This window comes from Balaenoptera borealis (assembly GCF_965194805.1).
Source record: "Balaenoptera borealis genome assembly, chromosome: 13".
NCBI classification, from domain to species: domain Eukaryota; kingdom Metazoa; phylum Chordata; class Mammalia; order Artiodactyla; family Balaenopteridae; genus Balaenoptera; species Balaenoptera borealis.
In genome coordinates this window covers 53,889,746-53,910,693 of record NC_138870.1, presented here as the reverse complement: position 1 = coordinate 53,910,693, position 20,948 = coordinate 53,889,746, and the positions used below count along the sequence as shown (strand labels likewise).

General features: G+C 36.6%; 1 protein-coding gene across 7 annotated transcripts in view; it reads right to left on the bottom strand.

Annotated features, from left to right (window-relative positions):
- XPOT (exportin for tRNA) overlaps nucleotides 1-20,948 on the bottom strand; it is a 146,654-nt gene that overhangs the window by 5,582 nt on the left and 120,124 nt on the right. For 4 of the 7 annotated variants that reach the window (XR_014233485.1, XM_082351215.1, XM_082351214.1 and 1 more), the window contains 18 exons: nucleotides 20,069-20,287; nucleotides 19,008-19,192; nucleotides 18,739-18,907; nucleotides 16,992-17,228; nucleotides 15,829-15,867; nucleotides 15,632-15,694; nucleotides 14,118-14,242; nucleotides 13,597-13,741; nucleotides 13,319-13,438; nucleotides 12,870-12,964; nucleotides 12,217-12,286; nucleotides 9,961-10,199; nucleotides 8,758-9,043; nucleotides 7,617-7,806; nucleotides 4,859-4,975; nucleotides 4,569-4,684; nucleotides 3,438-3,485; nucleotides 37-108 (listed from right to left, as the gene is read on the bottom strand). Coding sequence is in view for 6 of the 7 variants with exons in the window: in XM_082351215.1 (XP_082207341.1) it covers nucleotides 37-108; nucleotides 3,438-3,485; nucleotides 4,569-4,684; nucleotides 4,859-4,975; nucleotides 7,617-7,806; nucleotides 8,758-9,043; nucleotides 9,961-10,199; nucleotides 12,217-12,286; nucleotides 12,870-12,964; nucleotides 13,319-13,438; nucleotides 13,597-13,741; nucleotides 14,118-14,242; nucleotides 15,632-15,694; nucleotides 15,829-15,867; nucleotides 16,992-17,228; nucleotides 18,739-18,907; nucleotides 19,008-19,192; nucleotides 20,069-20,287 (2,535 nt within the window). In the remaining variant the exon portion in view is untranslated. Of the gene's footprint in view, nucleotides 1-36; nucleotides 109-3,437; nucleotides 3,486-4,568; nucleotides 4,685-4,858; nucleotides 4,976-7,616; nucleotides 7,807-8,757; nucleotides 9,044-9,960; nucleotides 10,200-12,216; nucleotides 12,287-12,869; nucleotides 12,965-13,318; nucleotides 13,439-13,596; nucleotides 13,742-14,117; nucleotides 14,243-15,631; nucleotides 15,695-15,828; nucleotides 15,868-16,991; nucleotides 17,229-18,738; nucleotides 18,908-19,007; nucleotides 19,193-20,068; nucleotides 20,288-20,433; nucleotides 20,550-20,948 lie in introns of those variants that run through there. The other 3 variants (XM_082351219.1, XM_082351216.1, XM_082351217.1) reach the window with 3 other exon arrangements.

Here is a 20,948-nt window from a genome sequence, read left to right as displayed (position 1 = left end):
TTAATTAAGAGGAAAATCCACTAGGACAGATCTTACCTGAATTATCTCTGGAGCTACTTGCAAGGAAGGCAGGTATTCTTGTTGAAGATACTGAACACATTCTGGGCCCTGAAAATTAAATTGGAACAACATATGTATACTTTAAACACAAAATGGTATTGTGATTAAGAACACAGACTCAGAAGCCAGATTGCTTTGGTTTGAATCCTGGCTCTGGCAAATTTCTAGTAACTTGCCCAAGTTATTTAACCTCTCTGAACCTCAGTTTCCCCACCTGAAAAATGGAGTTATTGTGAGGCTTGGATGAGTTAAGAAACATAAAGCTGTTAGAACAGCACTTAGCACTGAGGACACGTTAACATTACTTAGTGTTATGCAGTGCTAAAGATTAAACAAATACTCTTCTAAATGCAGGAAGTCACAACGCCAAAGCCTGGTTCCACGCACTGAAAGGGGAAAGCAAAGAGAGGGGCTTCTGGTTCAATCTACCATTGGGTGGACTACAGGGTGTCTATGGGTGCGCAAGGGGAAGCCTGTGGGTAGTGCCAGGATAATGAACATCTTTAGAAACTAAAATACAAGCAAGAAAGAACAAAATGCTATGTCGGGAGATAATGGCAATAAAAGTACACCCTCCTCCCCCTTCCAGTTCAATAAACTAGGAAACAGGAATTTAGTAGCCAGGTGAGGAAACCAATACCCAGAAAGATAGGGTGATTTGGCCAATTTGCTGTTAATTAAGTCTGTACTAAGTAAAAAGCAGGTCACCTGACTTCTAAAACCATTGCTCTTCATTGCCAACTGCTGGTACTGCTAGATGCTAAAACTCTAATAGTTTTCTGGGTTTTTAAGGGTAAACTTGGTAGAGGGAAGGGAGAATTCTACAGACTAACCGCTAACCCCTACACCTTCTCAACAGCTACAAAGGAACTTAGGATAAAATTTGAAAATGGTCTTCCTATAGCAATTTGTTTCTGAGACAGTGGCCTTGACCAAATGCAATAAATCCAATATTTAAAAAAAAAAAAAAGGTAAAGAAAAACAAAAAACCCAGCTAATTTCACTTTCAAACTTGAATCTGACTTTAAGGCTTTAATATGGTAATGACTCCAATCTAGTCCAGCTGAAAGTAACAGTTATCAAAATGAAATCAATCCAACTCTCCTCAATGTACTTCCCCCTGCATTAATATGTGGATTTCCTGTTAGTAATACTGCTCCCGAATCAAAGGATTTTTTGTTTCCTCATCGACCTTGACTCCTGGCCCTCTAATCCAATCAATCTAGGCCACAATTTAATGACCCTTCAAAGGAAGCTTGTTTCTGAGAGGAGGTAACACTGCACTGTTTATGAAAGTTTCTCACACCCCTTCTACTCTCCCTCTCACCTTTTTCTTTAGTCTACTCTCCCTATACTTACTGCCCATTCACTGCTCATCATTGCATATAACCCCACTGTTATCACTTAAAAATGGAGTATACTTTTGTTTTTTTTTTTAATGAGGAAAAGTAAACTTAGACCTCAAGAGGAAGTCAGTCAGGTAGATAAATGAGAAAAACAGAACAATGAAGCAAAAGGTTTTCTAATATAATGTTCCATTTGATTCAATTCTCTGTGTGTCTAAATAACAGCTCTAAGGACAAGATAAATACTTCTGAATTGTAAACATCATTCTTACTGTTTGTTATTCCTCATCCTCCTTGACTCTCTAGCATCCAACAATGTCAACTAGTCTCTTTCATGACTCTCTTCCCTTAACTTTCGTTCCTTTGGTTCTACTTCTAGCTTTCTCTTGACTCTTGCTTTAGCCAAAGTTCTTTCTATCCTGGTCTTAGAAAGTCTCATTCATTCCTACTACTTCATCTTAGCAAACTACAACCTGAGGACTCCAAAATCAGTATTTAGTTCTAACTGCTCTAGACCCGTATTTCAAAGTGCCCTGTGAACATTTTTTCCACTTAGCTCTCCTAAATTACAACCCCACTGACTACTGACTTACCAGCTTTTCACATGTAACAAACACCTAGTTCCATTTTGGTTTTTAGCTATTCTACCTCCATGCTTTAGCTAAACGGGATAACACTATTTTCTACCAAGTCTACCATGTGACATCTGATCTGTCTTCATACACCCACCGCTTAACTTTGCCCAGAGTGCCAGCTCCTCCTGGTCAGCCCAATGAATGTACATTTGTTTCAAGGTCTATCAGAAAAACAGAAAAATACCCCCTCTTTTCAATGGCTGTCTTAGACTGCCCTCATAGGCAAAGCTGCTCATTCATCTTTAGTCCCACCATGTTACATTTAATACAAATGTATTAGTTTAACATACCTCTGTTAAAGTACTTACTTAACCCATCCAATTGAGTTTTTAGGTACTGGTCTCCCCTGATTCTAAGCTCTACAAATACTGGGGGACTTTTTACTCATCTTTATACAGGTCTCCTGCAGCCCCAAAACACATACCCCTCACCCTAGCACACAGAGAAAATGCCTGATTGAAAACCCTTCAAATCTCTTTTGGAATCAAAAATTCAAGTTCAAACAAAGTGGGGCCTATACGGAGACTCTGAACAAGACGTCATGCTTTTATTTTAGGCAACTGAGGGAAAACTCATTAGATGACTGCAACTATGTGGGAATGCTAGTCCTGTGTTGGCATCCTAGCTTTGTGAAGTTGGAGACAGAAATTTTTGTTTAAAAAAAAAAAATAAAAAAACGACCTGATTTTCAAATATTGGCAATCAACTCATTATTATTTAAAACACTGTATAAAGCAAACAACACACCAGATAGATTCAGCCCAGAATCACTTATAATTTATACAAATGGTTAAACTGACAAGGACACTACAACATTCTGAAGTAGTAAAGTGTTCTAACCAATCTGTAATACTAAGAAGTTGGACAAATCTGTGAAGAACCACGAGGTAGTGAAATCTAGATCGTGAAATTCTGCTTAAAACTTTTCTCACTCTTTGTCAAACCAAACAAACATACATTTTAACCTTCCTGTTACCCCAAACATGATATACAATAAAAGATACTACTATTTTCATTCGACCCACCTCTCACATCCGAAAAAGTGAGAACTGAAGTTAACTTTTATAAAAGATATAGCTTTCAAGAACAAGACATACTCAAAATGACAACAAATAAGGGACTTCCCTGGTGGCGCAGTGGTTAAGAATCTGCCTGCCAATGCAGGGGACACAGGTTTGAGACCGAGTCCAGGAAGATCCCACATGCTGCAGAACAACAAAGCCCGTGCGCCACAACTACTGAAGCCCGTGCGCCTAGAGCCCGTGCTCCACAACAAGAGAAGCCACCGCAATAAGAAGCCCACCAAAATAAATAAATAAATTAATTAATTAAAAAAAAAACTACAACAAATAAGCATGTGAGCTGAAAACGAAGGGGCAGGGAGTACAAAGCTTACCCGTTTGAGATGAATTGTTTTCAGTGTCACTGCACACTCAGATAAAGCCTGTGAGAAACAAGTTTAAGAATTTTAATATAGTCAATTCTTGGTTACTGTTCCAACTTTTCTTTTTATTTCCCTGGCCACTGCTCATTAACATTTACCTCCAAAGAAGGGATGGAATGATTTCCCGGGTGGCTCAGTGGTTAAGAATCCACCTGCCAATGTAGGGGACATGGGTTCAATCCCTGGTCCAGGAAGATCCCACACGCCATGGAGCAACTAAGCCCGTGTGCCACAACTACTGAGCCTGCACTCTAGAGCCTGCAAGCTGCGACTACAGAGCCAGTGTGCCACAGCTACTGAAGCCTGCACACCTAGAGCCCGTGCTCTGCAACAAGAGAAGCCACCACAATGAGAAGCCCATGCACTGCAACAAAGAGTAGTCCCTGCTCGCCTCAACTAGAGAAAGCCTGTGTGCAGCAACAAAGACCCAATGCAGCCAAAAATAAATTAAAAAAATAAAATAAATAAATTTACAAAAAAAAAAAAAAGGGATGGAGAAAGGAAAGGTAACAGGCAGGCAGATGGAACAAATGGGTTAGATAGAAAATTTTAAAAATAGAAAAATACAAAAATGCTGTCTTAACGCAGTACATGATAATTAAGAAATCTAGCTTTTACTAGGTCCTGGGTAAGTGAGTAAAGGGCAACTGCTTGACATTAAGCATTCTGAAGATGAGATTTGGGGAAACTATCAAATGAGGAAGAGAAAGTTACTCTTAATAATTAGGAAAAAAAAACATTAAGCCAAGTTTTAGAATGAAAGTAGAGGCAGGAAACTAATAACTCAATCAAGCTTTAAAAAATGTTTGCATCATGTACCCTTTCATGGTCCTAGAAAAAGAGTCTTGGCTGTTAAAGTTGGAGGAGTTGGATTTTATACGTTCAACTTTAACATCAAGATTTAGTTAAGAATCAAAAGGTCCAAAAGGTATCATTTTTTAAAAAATGAATTCTGATTTGAAATTTTTTTTTGTTTTAAAAAGGCCTTAAAATGTAATATAATCAACCTGGCATTAAAAAAGAAATTGTGAGTTAGAACACACGAGATTTACACAAAGTAAACAGAGACTCCTAGGTGCTTACCAATACTGTTTGTGCATCTGCCAGGTCAAAGGTTTGTTTTAAAGGTGCTAGGAAACATGCAGGGACAATGTGCTTATAAACAAAATCAGCAAATCCCACTGGTCCGTCTTTACCTCCTGTCAAGAGAATTCAGATTTTCATCTTGTATAAAAAGAAAGTCATTTAATTTATCACTGGTGAAAATCAACTCCCAGCTCCTGTCTATGTTAGGGCTAGGATCCCATTTCATCTCTCTTGTCTCAGGAAACAGGTTGGGGAATGAAGTTTTTTTTTTTTCTAAATCATCTTACCCCAGAGTTCTACCAATTTGGAAAGGATGATAAAACACGTTTTCTGGGCAATTGGATCTGGATATTCGACTGCTCCTTGAATAACAGTTATCAACACTCGTTCTACATTCTCTGCACCTGAAGAGAAAAAAAAAAGAGTTCAATCTCATAAAGAACTAGAAAGGCAACCTGAAGCTCTCACTTCATATATAGTAACATGACAAAAACAATTATAGAGTTGCTAAGATCCTCAGTTTTTATTAACTTGGCTCCTAAATTTTAAGCATAAAACATTGAAAAATTACTATTCCCTTATTATCTTGCCCTCTGGATTTCCATATAGCAAAATATTCTATGTTGATCTATATAGTCTCATTTATTTTAAATTTCAAAACAGCAAAGTGGCCAGTAAGATTTAATTGTCAGGTCAATTCTGGCAAGTAGCTACCACACTATTTATACTATGAAGGAACCAATTAATACAGCTTTAGGCACGCATGGAACATTTCTCTAGGATAGACCACATACTAGAACACAAAACAAGCCTCAACAAATTTAAGAGGATAGAAATTATTTCAAACATCTTTTCTGACCACAACGGCATGAAACTAGAAATCAACCACAGAAGAAAAACAAAAAAACCCCCGACTACATGCAGACTAAACAACATGCTACTAAAAAAAAAAGAGGTAATCAAAAAATACCAAAACAAATGCTAATGAAAACACAACCATACGAAATCTACAGAATGCAGCAAAAGCAGTCATAGGAGGGAAGTTTATAGAGATTCAGGGCTTCCTCAAAAAACAACTTAACCTACCATCTAAAAGAATTAGAAAAAGAACACACAAAATCTGAAGTCAACAGAGGAAGGAAATAAAGATCAGAGAGGAACTAAACAGAGATTAAAAAAAAAACAGAAAAAGTCAATAAAACCAAGAGCTGGGGGACTTCCCTGGTGGCACAGTGGTTAAGAAACTGCCGGCCAATGCAGGGGACATGGGTTCAATCCCTAGTCCAGGAAGATCCCACATGCCGCAAAGCAACTAAGCCTGTGCACAACTACTGAGCCTGCGCTCTAGAGCCCGCGAGCCACAACTACTGAGCCAGCGGGCCACAACTACTGAAGCCTGTGTGCCCTAGAGCCTGTGCGCTGCAACTACTGAGCCCATGTGCTCTAGGGCATGCATGCTGCAACTACTGAAGCCCGTGCGCCTAGAGCCTGTGCTCTGCAAGAGAAACCACTGCAATGAGAAGCTCGTGTACTGCAACGAAGAGTAGCCCCCACTCACCACAACTAGAGAAAGCCCGTGCACAGCAACGAAGCAGCCAAAAAAAAAAAAAGCACTTTATTTAAATAAATGAACAAACAAGTAAGTAAATCATAGCAATATTTTCTTAGATCAGTCTCCCAAGGCAAAAGAAAGAAAAGCGAAAATAAACAAATGGGACCTAGTCAAACTTATAAGCTTTTGCACCGCAAAGGAAACCATAAATGAAACGAAAAGACAACCTATGGACTGGAAGAAAATATTTGCAAATGATGAGACCGACAAGGGCTTAATTTCCAAAATATACAAATAGCTCATACTGCTCAATAACAACAAAAAAAAGCCAACCCTGTCAAAAAACAGGCAGAAAACCTAAATAGACATTTCTCCAAAGACAAACAGATGGCCAACATGCACATTAAAAGATGCTCAACATTGCTAATTATTAGAGAAATGCAAATCAAAACTACGATGAGGTATCACCTCACACTGGTCAGAATGGCCCTCATCAAAAAGTATCCAATAATAAATGCTGGAGAGGGTGCAGAGAAAAGGGAACCCTCCTACACTGTTGCTGGCAATGTAAATTGGTGCACCCGCTACGGAGAACAGTTCCTTAAAAAACTGGAGGTTCCTTAAAAAAACTAAAAGTGGAGTTACCATATGATCCAGCAATCCCACTCCTGGGTATATACCCGGAAAACATGAAAACTCTAATTAGAAAAGATACATGCACACCAATGTTCATAGCAGCACTATTTACAACAGCCGAAACATGGAAGCAACCTAAATGTCCATCAAAAAATGAATGGATAAAGAAGATGTGTGGTATATATACAATGGAATATTACTCAGCCATAAAAAAGAATGAAATATTTCAATTTGCAGCAACATGGACCTAGAAATTATCATACTAAGTGAAGTAAGTCAAACAGAGAAAGACAAATATTGTATGATATCACTTATATGTGGAATCTAAAACTTGACACAAATGAACTTATTTATAAAACAGAAACAGACTCACAGACACAGAAAACAAACTTATGGTTACAAAGGGGAAGGTAGGGAGAGATAAATTAGGAGTATGAGATTAACACATACACACTACTATATATAAAACAGATAAACAACAAGGATTTACTTATAACACAGGGAACTGTATTCAATATGCTGTAATAACCTGTAACGGAAAAGAATCTGAAAAAGGATATGTATATACGTGTATAACTGAATCACTTCGCTTTATACCTGAAACTAATACAACATTGTAAATCAACTTAAAAAAAAAAAAAGGAATACTGCTTTAGGAAAATGGGAACTGAATACAAGTTAATTTTAAGGTCCTCTATGTGAAAATGATTCCCACCCTGATGGTAATGAACTGTCATCTTTGGGGCCAACATATAACTACTTCAAAAGTTTACTGTTTACTCCACCTAGCTCTTGCTCATATAGATATACAACTGTGACAAGTACTTAGACGATTTAGGCACTGCACGCATCCCCACCTTGATTTGCTATGACTTCGCTCATTCCACTGCCTGTGACTGTTTGCAGGAAAGCAAAGTAACTCCTGCGCAACATCTGCTTCTCTAAAGCAGCAGACTGGTCATTTTCTTCTGCTGGTCGGAGCAAAACTTCAAAAATTGCATGAAGAAGAGGCATAAACATTTGTTGTAAAAATGGGGATACCTGTATCTGAAGAGATGAAACAACTATTACTATTTCAGAAATAAGAAAATTATTAATATGAAACTTAGAAAAAACATGTTTTACATAAAGCCTTTTTCTAGAGATTCTAGTTAGGACACATATTTACATAATTTGGTTAGCAAATATCAATGTTAAGACAAAAATCTATAGCACATAACAGTATTGAAAGCCTCAAGATCGTTAAGTTCAACCCATTTCCTACAGTTCAAGATTCAGGTTCAAATAACATGGAGTCAGACATATTTCACAATCAAATATTGCCATGGAATATTTTCAAATTTAATAATTCTCAATAAATGAATTCTACTGCTAAATTATAAATGAATTTATATGACTGAGCTCTCAGGCTTTATATGTCCTTGAGCAAATTGCTTAACTTCTGTGTCTCAGTCTCTTCATCCTTAAAACAACAATACTTAACTTCTAGGGTTGTAACAAAGATCAAATCAATGTGTAAGAAAATGCTCTGAACAGATTTGGAACACAGAAAACACTATGTAAGTGTTAGTAATTTTTATTAGCCAACTTATGCTTAGGTTACATTTCCTTGTACATAAAACTGACACTGAATTATTTTTAAACTACTTGGGCACCCAAATTACAGGGCTTAAAATTTATTCTTTAGGCATTTATTATTCAATGCTGTTTTATTTGCTTTTCTAAAATACCAGACTAATATTTTTCTTCTGCTGCATAGAACAGAAAAGGTCTGTTCTTATTAAAACATCTTTTAAGCATTTCCTATGTGTTAGGCAGTGTTGTAGACATTGGGGACGATAAAAATACCTATGATCCATGCCCCCAAGAAACGCATACTTAAAAAAAAAAAAAGCAAGGGTCAAATGCTAAAATATACCTAAAGATAAATACATCTAATCTTGAAGTCAGGAGATCTTAAAGTCAGGAAATTCTCTGAGCTCTGAAGGTTTGTGGTACCTTAAATTTGGCTGTAATCTGGTTGATAAGAGGAATGAATTCCTGGAGGTCTTTTGCTTCACAATCTTTGAGCATGTGCTCTGAAGCAGATGGAATGAACGGAAGGACTTCTTCCTCCAGGCAAATAATCATGCGATGAAGGAACGTGCGAACCCCACTTCTGAGAATATCTTTTTGTAAGGGACAACTGAGGGCTGGCAAGAACGTCTGTAAACAGTCCAGATAAACTTCGGAACAGCCACACTGTTTCACAGTCTGCTTGTTGCTGAAAGCTTTGCTGGTTCGACTATATAAACAATTATCAGGTAACTAGTTTTAAGTTTATTCTTCAAATGTTTTATGGAGTAGTCAAAAACAACACACAACAAATTACAAAACTGACAAAACAAAGAAGCCATTTCTTTATTTTCCATGTCACAACTACATCTTTCTTTAGCTGATATGATTATTTGTAAACTATTGCTTCCAGTTACCGTTCCAGAAAGAGCTCAAGTTAAAATTAAATGAATGAAATGTAATTAATACAATCTCTCAAATGTGAGTCCACCTAAATGTTTTACTAAAATCCTGCTGACAACGTATGCAGAAAAGAGAAAAAAAATCTATTTATTATGAATAGGCTATACTACACAATCTGTAAACTACCAATTTATATTTAAAACAATCTTAGAATCAAGTTATTTATACAACATCTTTAACATAAGCTTTTGCACTAAAGTCTTCTGCAGAGCAATTTCTCTATGTAGCTTCTAATTAGCAATCACTATAACTTTCATGCTGTTATTATTTGCCAATAAACAGAGAAAGAAAGGGCAGCTTGGGTGGTCTTCAGGACACAATGTAACAACTAAAAAGAAGCCTCAGCACCTTCTCTTTAAGGTTCCAAAACTGATCCCCTGATGTCATTGGTATATAAACACTTAGACTAATCTCCTTAAATACGTAATCAATTTATAACAAAGAAATCAGAGGAGTTAAGGATTTAGGTAACTGTCAAGTCAGAAATGCAGAACCTTACGTGACCTAATCCCTTCTTCAGTTAAATCTAATTCAATGAATTTAGAAAAGAAACAATTTAGACAATTCTCTGGACAAACTAGTTTTGGAAACATAGATATGCATGCCCAATTCTAGAAAAATCCAAGCAAATGATTCTGTGTATGTTGAGAAAATCACTTCACAAATTTAAATGCAATCACTCACCTGGCAAATCCAACAGCGTGGTTGAGACAGTCTGCAAGAGATGCCTGCCTTTCTTCGTCCTGCGCCAGCATCAATTTTTCTAACAGAATTTTAAACTTCTCCATGAGTGGAGTCAACAGATTCCTCATTAATGCCTGCTTCCGTTCTGCTGGGTACTCACTATTAACAATCAGCACTCCAGCTGTCTCATAAATAAATAATTGATCATCGCTGCTCAACAAAGACTGGTAACCATTCTCCTAAAATGAAATTTAGTCTTGTTGAAGTTTTTCTTTGTTCAGTTCCTCTCATTTAAATGAGAATAAGTACAAGAGGGACAGGAGATTTAATCTATCACATCAACTCATTATTAAAAAGAAGACTGAGTACTTATAAAATAAAATTTTTCCCAGGATCATATAATGGAAGACAAATGGAATTAGAGGTCAAAAGATCATGGGTCTAATTCTACCCCTAACAAGACTTCATAAATGGTCATATAATGTAACTGTTAGTTTTCTAACTTGTTTTCTTTTGTAAAACCTATTTATTATTAGGAGGCTAAAAATCAGGTATACAGTGTGCTTTGAATGTTAGGACAAAGGCCACACAAGTTAATACTTTAAAGAGTGTTTAAGAGTTAAATAACAACAAACACCACACAATAAACACACACATACACAACAGTTGTTACTTTAGAACGTCTGAAAATAAGACTGCAAGTGAGAAAAAAAGATCTCATTCAAGCACAAGCAAACACCTATATATTGATCCATTTTTATTAATGAGTTTGTTATTTTTCACATTTATGCAGTCTGAGAGGCCAGGAGGAGAGGGAAAATATCAGAGGCCCCTCTAGCTCTAACACTAAAGCTCCCTGTTAAGAAATTATTTAAAAGCCTAGTCTTAAAACAGATAAATTATGTGGCAGTCTTATTATTAAAAAAAAGACCTCATCTTTTTTTTTTTTGAATTAATTAATTTATTTTATTTTATTTTTGGCTGTGTTGGGTCTTCGTTTCTGTGCGAGGGCTTTCTCTAGTTGCGGTGAGCGGGGGCCACTCTTCATCGCGGTGCACGGGCCTCGCACGATCGCGGCCATTCTTGTTGCGGAGCACAGGCTCCAGACCCACAGGCTCAATAGTTGTGGTTCACGGGCCCAGTTGCTCCGTGGCATGTGGAATCTTCCCAGACAAGGGCTCGAACCCGTGTCCCCTGCACTGGCAGGCAGATTCTCAACCACTGCGCCACCAGGGAAGCCCACGACCTCATCTTTTAAAAGAGAATGTCCCTATTTATTTTTCATATAAATTTATTTATTTAGGCTGCACTGGGTCTTAGTTGTGGCACGTGGGATCTTTTAGCTGCGGCATGCGGACTTGTAGTTGCAGCTTGCGGGCTCTTAGATGCGGCATGCGGACTCTTAGTTGCAGCATGCATGCGGGATCTAGTTCCCCAACCAGGGATTGAACCTGGGCCCCCTGCAATGGGAGTGTGGAGTCTTACGTACTGGACCACCAGGGGAAGTCCCATGAAGTATTTTAATATATATGTTTCTTTAATATGTAGGCAAAGATAATTTAACCATATAATGCACTAGTAACCTTTCATGCAATGAAATTATATACCTTTGTACCCTGAATACTGGTATTTATTTTTAAAAAACCCAAAATATCATTTTATGTTTAACACTTTTCAAGTGGCAGCTCTAGTAATAACTTTCATCAAAATGAAAAAAAATGTCAAGGTCAGTATTTTGCTTTACACAGAAATGTGTATCAGTCACAATGTGCTTACAAAGTATCTCAACTTAAATCTGTCTAGTGAAATAAACACCAAAATATACAGATCAACGAGCATTTAAATTTTTTTTACCCCAAGCCAGAAGTTTCACAGAAAAACTTCAGTCTACCAGGAGCAGTCACTGAGAATGGCTAATGTGATCACAGTACTAAACAGAGAATAATTTAGAAACCGAATTTTCCTTCTCCAAAAAACACTTCACTGGCATTTAACAGTACAGAGAGCAGACCATATCTCACACTGCTAAAGCTGTCAGTCAAATTTTGATTCCTTTCTATTTCTATTACTATGTTTTGTTTACTGTATCTCAACAGAGCTTTGGTAAACAAAACTAACCCTTGCACACCCTCCACCCACACTTTAAAAAACAAAAACAAACAAAAAAACCGCCCAAAGGCATTAACACTAAAGGCTAAAGGGATATGTAGCCTCAATATTGGGGAAAACTTATCACTCAGAAGGATAGATACTTACAGGTGGAGAAAGTTCTAATAAATCTTGTATTCTATTCAGAATATCCTCAATGAAAGGATTCATTTGTTTACTGAATAAAGGCAAAAAGGAAAACCACAATTACATAAATAATAGTGCTTGGCAAAGTGCGGAAATACCAAATCCCTCTTTAAGGCAGAACTAAAAAAAAAAGTTCGGTGCTAAGGTAGTCACATGTGATCATTCGGACTAGCTATGATTTTTTTAAACTACAATTTTATAAGCCTAAGAATAAGTAGTTTTCATACCAAAAACTGGTACTAGTAAAGAACAATACAATATAAAACAGATTAAGTTCAAAATGTATTTCCAAGGAATATCATCTTTAGAATTTCAAAGAAGGCATAGAGTCATCTACAGCAGTAAAACTGTTAAGTAACTACCGTCATTAGTGATGACAGGTGTTACATACAAAAATATTCAAACAAATCACTGTTTAATGATGAACAAAGTACCTGGCTAATGAGAAGGAAAAGAAATCGTAACATCATGATACAAAAAGGAACACCAAAATTTTAAAAAAGTCTTAGGACGAAAAGACCAAATCTACCACAGGCTCTTAGAAAATAATTTACATCTTACTTAACAAGCTTAAAAACAAGAATTAAACATTATAGATGAAATTTTGTACTTACTTCAGAGATTTGACAAATCTAGAAAACAGGTAAGCAGTTCTGCTCCGTACTTTTGCACTAGAGTGCCGCAGACCCCTGTGATCTAAGAAAGCCATCTAAAGAAACAGAGACACTTTTACCATTTCTGTACTTATTTAAGGCTTTTCTTGCTATTGTCATGACACATTTTTGTTCATATCAAATTCTATTTTTTAGCTCTGGAAGGGAAGAACCAGGTACATATAAAAAGTAAGCCTACACTACACACAGGCCCTTGAGTATTTGTTTTAAATAACTGACTAGACACAAACTCCATTTTAAAGGAATGGAGGAGGGGTTAGTTTCAGTGTGTTGAAGAGTTTTTGAGAGCTTCTGGCTCTGGTAAAAGTAATAAAAGAGAGATACAATACTATCTGCTCATTAGCTGAAACACACGGAAAATAAAAGTTGAGAGTAAAGTGTATACTTACTAGTACACATGGAATGTGTTGAGGTTCAACTGTGAAAAACTTTTCATATCTAACAACAGTTTCGAAGAACTCCAATGTCACAGATGTGTGCTGATAGGAACTAACTCCCGATGTTACCAGCTGGAGCAGGAAAAAGTTAAGAAATCTATCCTTATTTACTGCAACATCAAAATGTCCCAGTATTAACATATATTAAGCTCTAACAATTAAGGAACTCACATTAGCTTATATGAAAACAGAAAATTATGTTCAAAATAAATTATCTTTAGTATACTTACAGTTCGCATCATATCCTGCAAAGCACTAGCTTTTGAAACATCACCTGAGAAGTGAGCACCATGAGATACTGGAAGAGCTTCTGCCAACATATACAGCAATCTTATTGCCACTTCAACTTCCATAAACCTTGTAGTCTGCCAGTTCCTACCAAGGTATATAATATGTCAGTGAAACTTGAATATAAACTTTCTATACAACTAGTGATGCACGGGATAAAAAGACACCAACCAAAGCCTCTTTAATTATTAAACAGTCACAGCAATTGTTTATTTTGCCAGGCAACATAATTCATATCACAAAAGTATACAAAACTAATGAAATCCATTTTATTGACATTCCAAAGAGCAGTATTTCCCCCCAAGAATCAAGATAAATCAGAGGCAAGTGCATTGTTTCAGAGATACACATAAGATCTTCATAAGTAACATAAATTAATAAGTCACGTGAATCACTTATGGTAGACCATCATCAGGGAGAAAAGGAAAGAGGTGACTTGTTAGAAAGAGCGTAACAAACTTACTGCAGGGTAGAACTAAAAACTCTGCGAACAGAAGCCAGCAGTAACTCTGGTGAAACTTGAGCAAGCCTGTCCAACAATAACTTCAGTTGTTTTCTGTATTCTACAAACATGGCTTCGTCTTCACCCTATGATATTTTAAAAATTCCATTAAAAAACTTAAAAGATCTTAAAACACATAAAATGGTGAGTTCTCACTAGTTTTTGTATTTACAAATTTAATACACTTTTACTTTTTCATCAATATTTATTTATGTAGGAAAATGTACTATGCTCAGTAGCCTTTCCCCTCCTGCTCACACATAATTATTTCTGAACACAGCCCTAGACCATGAAAGCCTAGAGCCACAAATGGCATAGGGAGGACGTTAAAAACAAAAGTCTAACAGGAGAGAGTGATTGAGGGACAATTAAGCAAAGGACAGATAATGCAAGGCTTTGGGGAAAAAACAAAAACAAGAGCCTAAGCCAGGATGGGTTCATGTAGGGCTCCTCTGTGAGAACTCTGGCACCTTATTTATACTCCTTGTATCTCACTGTCCACTTTAAGAACTGCAATAATATCGCATGATTGAAGATATTATATGAAATGAGCCTAGCACTTCACAAGTGCACGGTGTGTTGGTGATCATCACCATTATTCTTTTACAGTTAGAAGTTTTTGAATGCCTGAAATGGGTAATAGAACACGTTAGCACACAACTAGACAGTACATGCCATCACTGAGTTGCTAGAAAGCACCGATGACCCTTGTGATTGATGAGAAGCTGACTCACTGACAACCCTGGACAAGACTTTAACCAGAACAAGTCCAGAGACAGTTAAGTGCCTCATTCCTACTCTCCCATAGACAATTATGATCTGAGGTCCATCAACTGGGCCTCAACTCACCACTCTTACTAAACATAAAGTGAAATATGATCACCAATAATACTGTCAATATTTATGAAGTTCAATGCTACAAAGTGTTTTTAAAAGGGTCATTTTAAAGAGGGACAAAATACAAAAAAATGAAGGATTATGAAAGTTTCCATTAATTTCACCTAAGTAGAGGTCAATATAAACAAGAGTAGGGTCTTCCCTGGTGGTGCAGTGGTTAAGAATCCACCTGCCAATGCAGGGGACACGGGTTTGAACCCTGGTCCGGGAAGATCCCACATGCCGTGGAGTAACTAAGCCCGTGCGCCACAGCTACTGAGCCTGCGCTCTAGAGCTCGTGAGCCACAACAACTGAGCCCGTGTGCTGCAACTACTGAAGCCTGCCCGCCTAGACCCCGTGCTCCGCAACAAGAGAAGCCGCTGCAATGAGAAGCTGGCACACCGCAATGAAGAGTAGCCCCCACTTGCCACAACTAGAGAAAGCCCGTGCGCAGCAACGAAGACCTAACGCAGTCAAAAAACAAAAACAAAAACAAAACCCCAAGACTAATTTTTTTAAGATAATCAAAACTTGGAATATTAATTTGATGTAAGTAAACAAAATTAAAACTGATTGCTCCTCAATGCAAAATTCTTACCTCATTTTCAAAGTTATATTCTTCATCATAGGTTAATTTTTTCATAACAGCCAACATGATTGCCTAAAATTAAGAATAAAATACCTTTTGTCAGTCTCCTTTAATTTCATATAATTTGAAATTAAGCTATATTTCAAGGCAGACTGCAGATGTAGATGCTATTATTGGTTTAAAAGAAGCAAAAAGAAGTCAATTACCTCTACATTAGCTTTCTGCTGATCAGAGAGCACTGTAAGCTGTTGAAAAGAAAGCAATCATTTATTAGGTTTCCTAAAGTTATACTTGCTTATCAGAATATTTTCCTGATCAGTTAAGATCTTTTCAAACTTGCACACAGCTTTTCTGGAGGGCAGTTTGACAGTACATATTTGAAATGTACCTAACCTAAGATCTATCAATTTCACTTCTAGTAAGTAACTTGACATGTAGGCATGTAGGCAAAGACATGTAGATGAATTTGATTTTAAAAGATACTTATAAATGTATTCAGCAGAGAAGCAGATTATAGAACAGCAAAGTATGATCTCACTTTGTTTTTAAACAAGGCCAAAAATCCCGTGAGCCACAACTACTGAGCCCGTGTGCTGCAACTACTGAAGCCTGCATGCCTAGAGCCCAGGCTCCACAACAAGAGAAGCCACCACAACGAGAAGCCCGCACACCGCAACGAAGAGTAGCCCCCGCTCGCCACAACTAGAGACAGCCTGCATTCAACAACGAAGACCCAACGCAGCCAAAAATAAATAAATTAAATAATTAAATTAAAAAAAAAATGAACCACGTTTAACAAAATTTCTACTGTATTTAGAAATAAACAGAGGGGGCTTCCCTGGCGGTCCAGTGGTTAAGACTCCGCGCTCCCAATGCAGGGGGCACGGATTCAATCCCTGGTCAGGGAACTAAGACCCTACATGCCGCACAGCCAAAAAAATAAATAAATAAAAATAAACAGGTTCATGGAGTTTCCTGGTGGTCTAGTGATTAGGATTTGGCGCTTTGACTGCCGGGGCCCAGGTTCAACCCCTGGTTGGGGAACTGAGATGCCGTAAGCCGTGCGAAGCAGCCAAGATTTAAAAAAAGAAAAAGAAATAAACACAGATTCAAAATAAAAAAACAACCTAAACCTATAACTAATTCTGAAGCTTTTTAGTCTAGTGAATTTTAGAACCTGGCCATTTCTGTTTTCTGGCTAAGAAGTTTAAAGAAAAAAAAAGATGAAAATACATTAATAATTAACAGTAAATGTCATCAGAGTGTAGAATTATGAGTATTTTCTTGTTTTCATTTCTCCTGTATTTTACAATTCTCTATTGCTTTTCTATATTATCTACTGGACAAAAAGATTAAAATAAGGACTTACCTGTTTCAAAATATGAAGATAATCATAACAAAATCCAATAATGTTAGAAGAGATGTCATCATCCTCATGAATTAGGAGCTGCAACATCAGTGCCACCTTTGTTTCAATAGCTTGCAGTGCCTCTTGAGCATTCTTGATATCCCCATTCTTAATTAATTTAGTCCAGCTAACTATCAATGACTGTCCCATTCCATTTACCAGTTTAGAAAATCTGGCCAGGAAGTCAACATCTTCTTCCTACAAATGATCAATACAGACTTCAATTTAAAACCAACCACCTAAGAGGGAAAACTCTAAACTTAGGTATGGGTCAAGTGCCAATCATAGGAGTCATTTTTATTTTATTTTATTTTATTTATTTATTTTTTATTTTTGGCTGCGTTGGGTCTTCATTGCTGCGTGCCAGCTTTCTCTAGTTGCAGCGAGCTGGGGCTACTCTTCGTAGCAGTGCGTGGACTTCTCATTGCAGTGCTCTAGGCACGCGGGCTTCAGCAGTTGTGGCGTGGGGGCTCAGTAGTTGTGGCTCGTGGGCTCCAGAGCACAGGCTCAGTAGTTGTGGCACACAGGCTTAGTTGCTCCACAGCATGTGGGATCTTCCCGGACCACGGCTCGAACCCATGTCCCCTGCATTGGCAGGCAGATTCTTAACTACTGTGCCACCAGGGAAGTCCCAGGAGTCATTTTTAAACTAGCATTAGACACTAACAATTCTACCATTTTGACTGGGAAATTTTAAGAATTTGAATTCTTCTACTATTATTATCCACTAGTACTAACTCTTCAAAGCAACTATTTTTAATGATTATAGTCATGTAGACATTGCCAACTTATAAAAGCTTAAAAAAAAGAGATCTGTGGTTTCAAAACCTTCTCTCTAAACTGCTGAATTTAGTAAATATGCTCTAATAAAGTTAATGCTGCCATATTATGCTACGTATAAGAATTTACAACAGTCATTTCTGATACTATTTAATTTGAACCTCAACTGCACTACAAAGAGATAAAACTGCTATTATAATCACCTGCCTAAGGTCACATCAGCACTAATGCTAGAACTTAAAATTAGGTTACTTTCATTAATTATCCTTATGATGTTCCCTACAGAAAGAGATTTTTACCTTCAGCACTTTAAATCTTTTACCGGGGACTAAATAAGACAATTATTAGCAGTGTAAGAAAACACTACTATTTGTCAGCTAGAAAAATACCAGAGGTGTTGTGCTCCTGACATATCAACAATACAAAGACTTCTCAGTAATTCTTTACCAATATCACAGGTAAAATTAAAAATAAAACCCTTCAAATTCAGTTTCTAAATTACTAATTTACCACACTCAGCCCTAATTCTGCTGAGGCTAAACTTTAACAGCTCAAATGAATGTGATGAAAATATAACATTTATAATTGAGTCTAATTTAGGTCAAAATGCATTGCCATGCTTCTTAAAATGTGGTCCATGAACCAGCAGTATCACAGTATCACCTGAGAGTCTGTTAGAAACACACAATTGTAAGTACCATCCCAGACCTTCAAGTTTAAGTCTGGTATAATCTATTGTTCAAGGCAAATGTTACAGATAACATTATGGCTTTCTAGATACAATGTTTCATTATTATAATGTCAAGGAAGTTTCCAGCATTTAAAAACAAAACAAAAAGAAAGAAAAAGAAAAGGAAAGCATATTTAAATTACTGCCTATCCTAATTTGTTCTAACATTTTCAAAACCTTATACATAAATTTACTGACCTGGTCAATGCTGAAAAACCCAGCAGACTGTAATACTTGACACAAAGATTCTACTAGTTTCATTTTATCAACAGGATCCATTCCTTTATTTACAATTTCAAATAAACAATCACATGCTTCTTCCCGTAGAACTTCTATTGACATATGACCTAGCAGCATATTTATAAACCTGGCAATGGTGAAATAAAATTGTTACAATATTTTCAAACTCATGAGTTTTACATAGTGTATTTTGCAGGTTTATATTTTTAAAATATCGGTTTACTTACCTATCATTGGCTATAAGGGATAAGTCTATCCAAGAGACATAAGCCCCAACTACTTCAAGGCACTGACATGTCACTTCTGAATTAGTATACTGATAGTTTTGTAGGATTTGGTACCATGATTCCACCAAGTTTGGAATGCACTGTTCCCTCATGGTATCTTTTATGAGAGTATTCCTACGAGCCTCCTAAAAGACAAAACAAAATACCATATACACAATTAAAGTAGATTACCTCCCAAAATAATGTTTAACATCTGAATAATAGTTGCACACAGTAATTTCCTCACCACTAAACGTCCAGACTTGTTAATACATTCCCTGCCGCTATTTCCTATTTATCTGCTCTAAAATCATAACCTGTGATTCTTTCTAATTCCTCCTTCCATTCTACTCATTTCCTCAGACATAATTTCTTATTAAACACAAACTATAAATAAACATTGCTTAGAAATCTTAACCATGTGATAAAAGTTATTTCTCAATATTATACAAATACTTAAAATTACTTAAGAGAATAGCAATTACTTAAATGTTACAAACATATTTGACATGCAATGACCTCAAAGTATCATACACATTTGAATTAAGCTATTTCCATTGTGTTCTTTAAGAAAAAGGAGAAAGTTATATTGGGTAATACAGAAATAGAGAAAGACTAGGTGATGAGCTATGTGACTAACTGAGAATACAGAAGAACCCAGCACTGATTCATAAGCAATGCTTTTTCCTGACTCGGTGACTATAAAGCAGTAGTAAATATAGGCCACATTTGTCTACAGATTCACAGGAAAAAATCAATTTGTGTATTTCACTAGAGAAAGTTCTTGCCTGGTTAAAAAAAAAATCTGAATACTCTAATTTCACCCTACACCTGGAAAAAAACCCCAAGTTTAAATTCCTTTGTAAAACAAAATTCAAAATGTTGAATAAATTTATAAGTATTCTTAATAAAGTTTTATCTCAAAAAAACAATAAAAAACCCTTCTTGATCCTTTTATTATATGCCCACCATCTCCTACAATATCTACATTAAAAACTTAAAATTAATAGGAAGTTACTTGCCTCTGATGTATGTACCACATCACGATCCACCAACTCTGAATCAATAGCCATGAGAATTCGGAGGTACAGATCTACTCCCCTTGGATTTAAGTCCACTACTGAGAGAATGTCAAAAAAAAACTTGGGCCATTTAGTGAGATATTCTGTAACAAAAAGCAAGGCGAAGACTTGGGCTGCTTTATTTCGTATAAAGGTCTTCTCTGGTTGGGGATTCAGCATCTGACAGACAGAGAAATAGTTCATAAAATTAAATGTAAATGAAAAAGACTCAAACGTTGTTTTCTTATTTATCATTAATAGGCAAAACCGCACCAAACTTCACCAGGCTCTAGAACAGCTGTGCAACAAATATGCTTGAGAATTACCAAAGTTCTGAGGTGACTAGCCAGATGGAGAACAATCAAATGAACAAAGGTGCTAATGGTTACACCTCACTCTCACACTTTCAGAGAAAAGTTTCATGGGCAGAGCATTAGTAGTTCCTATAATTTTTTCTAAGAAGAAAAAAAATTCAATGATTTTTCTTCTAGCTGCTTGCTCTTTAAGGAAAATAAACATCCTAGCTACACAACTGCTTTAATATGTTAAGATTAGCTAAAATTAATGAAAAAGAATATAGTGAATACAGAACTCTATTGGCTCCTTTGAAAAGGGCTCTTTGTTAAGAGGCTGTCCAGGAGGGCTCACCTTAAGTGTGAACAGAAAAGCGACTTTTGTCAAGTAGTTAAAAAAATATTACATTTTAAAACCAAAGTTTCCACCATGTGTCATGGACAGAATGACAGCTTCAATTATCAATATAATTTTAAGTTATTGCTAAGTTTTCATCTACACGTGATCTTCAAAAACAGCACTTTCTAAAAGAGCTACATGATGAAAT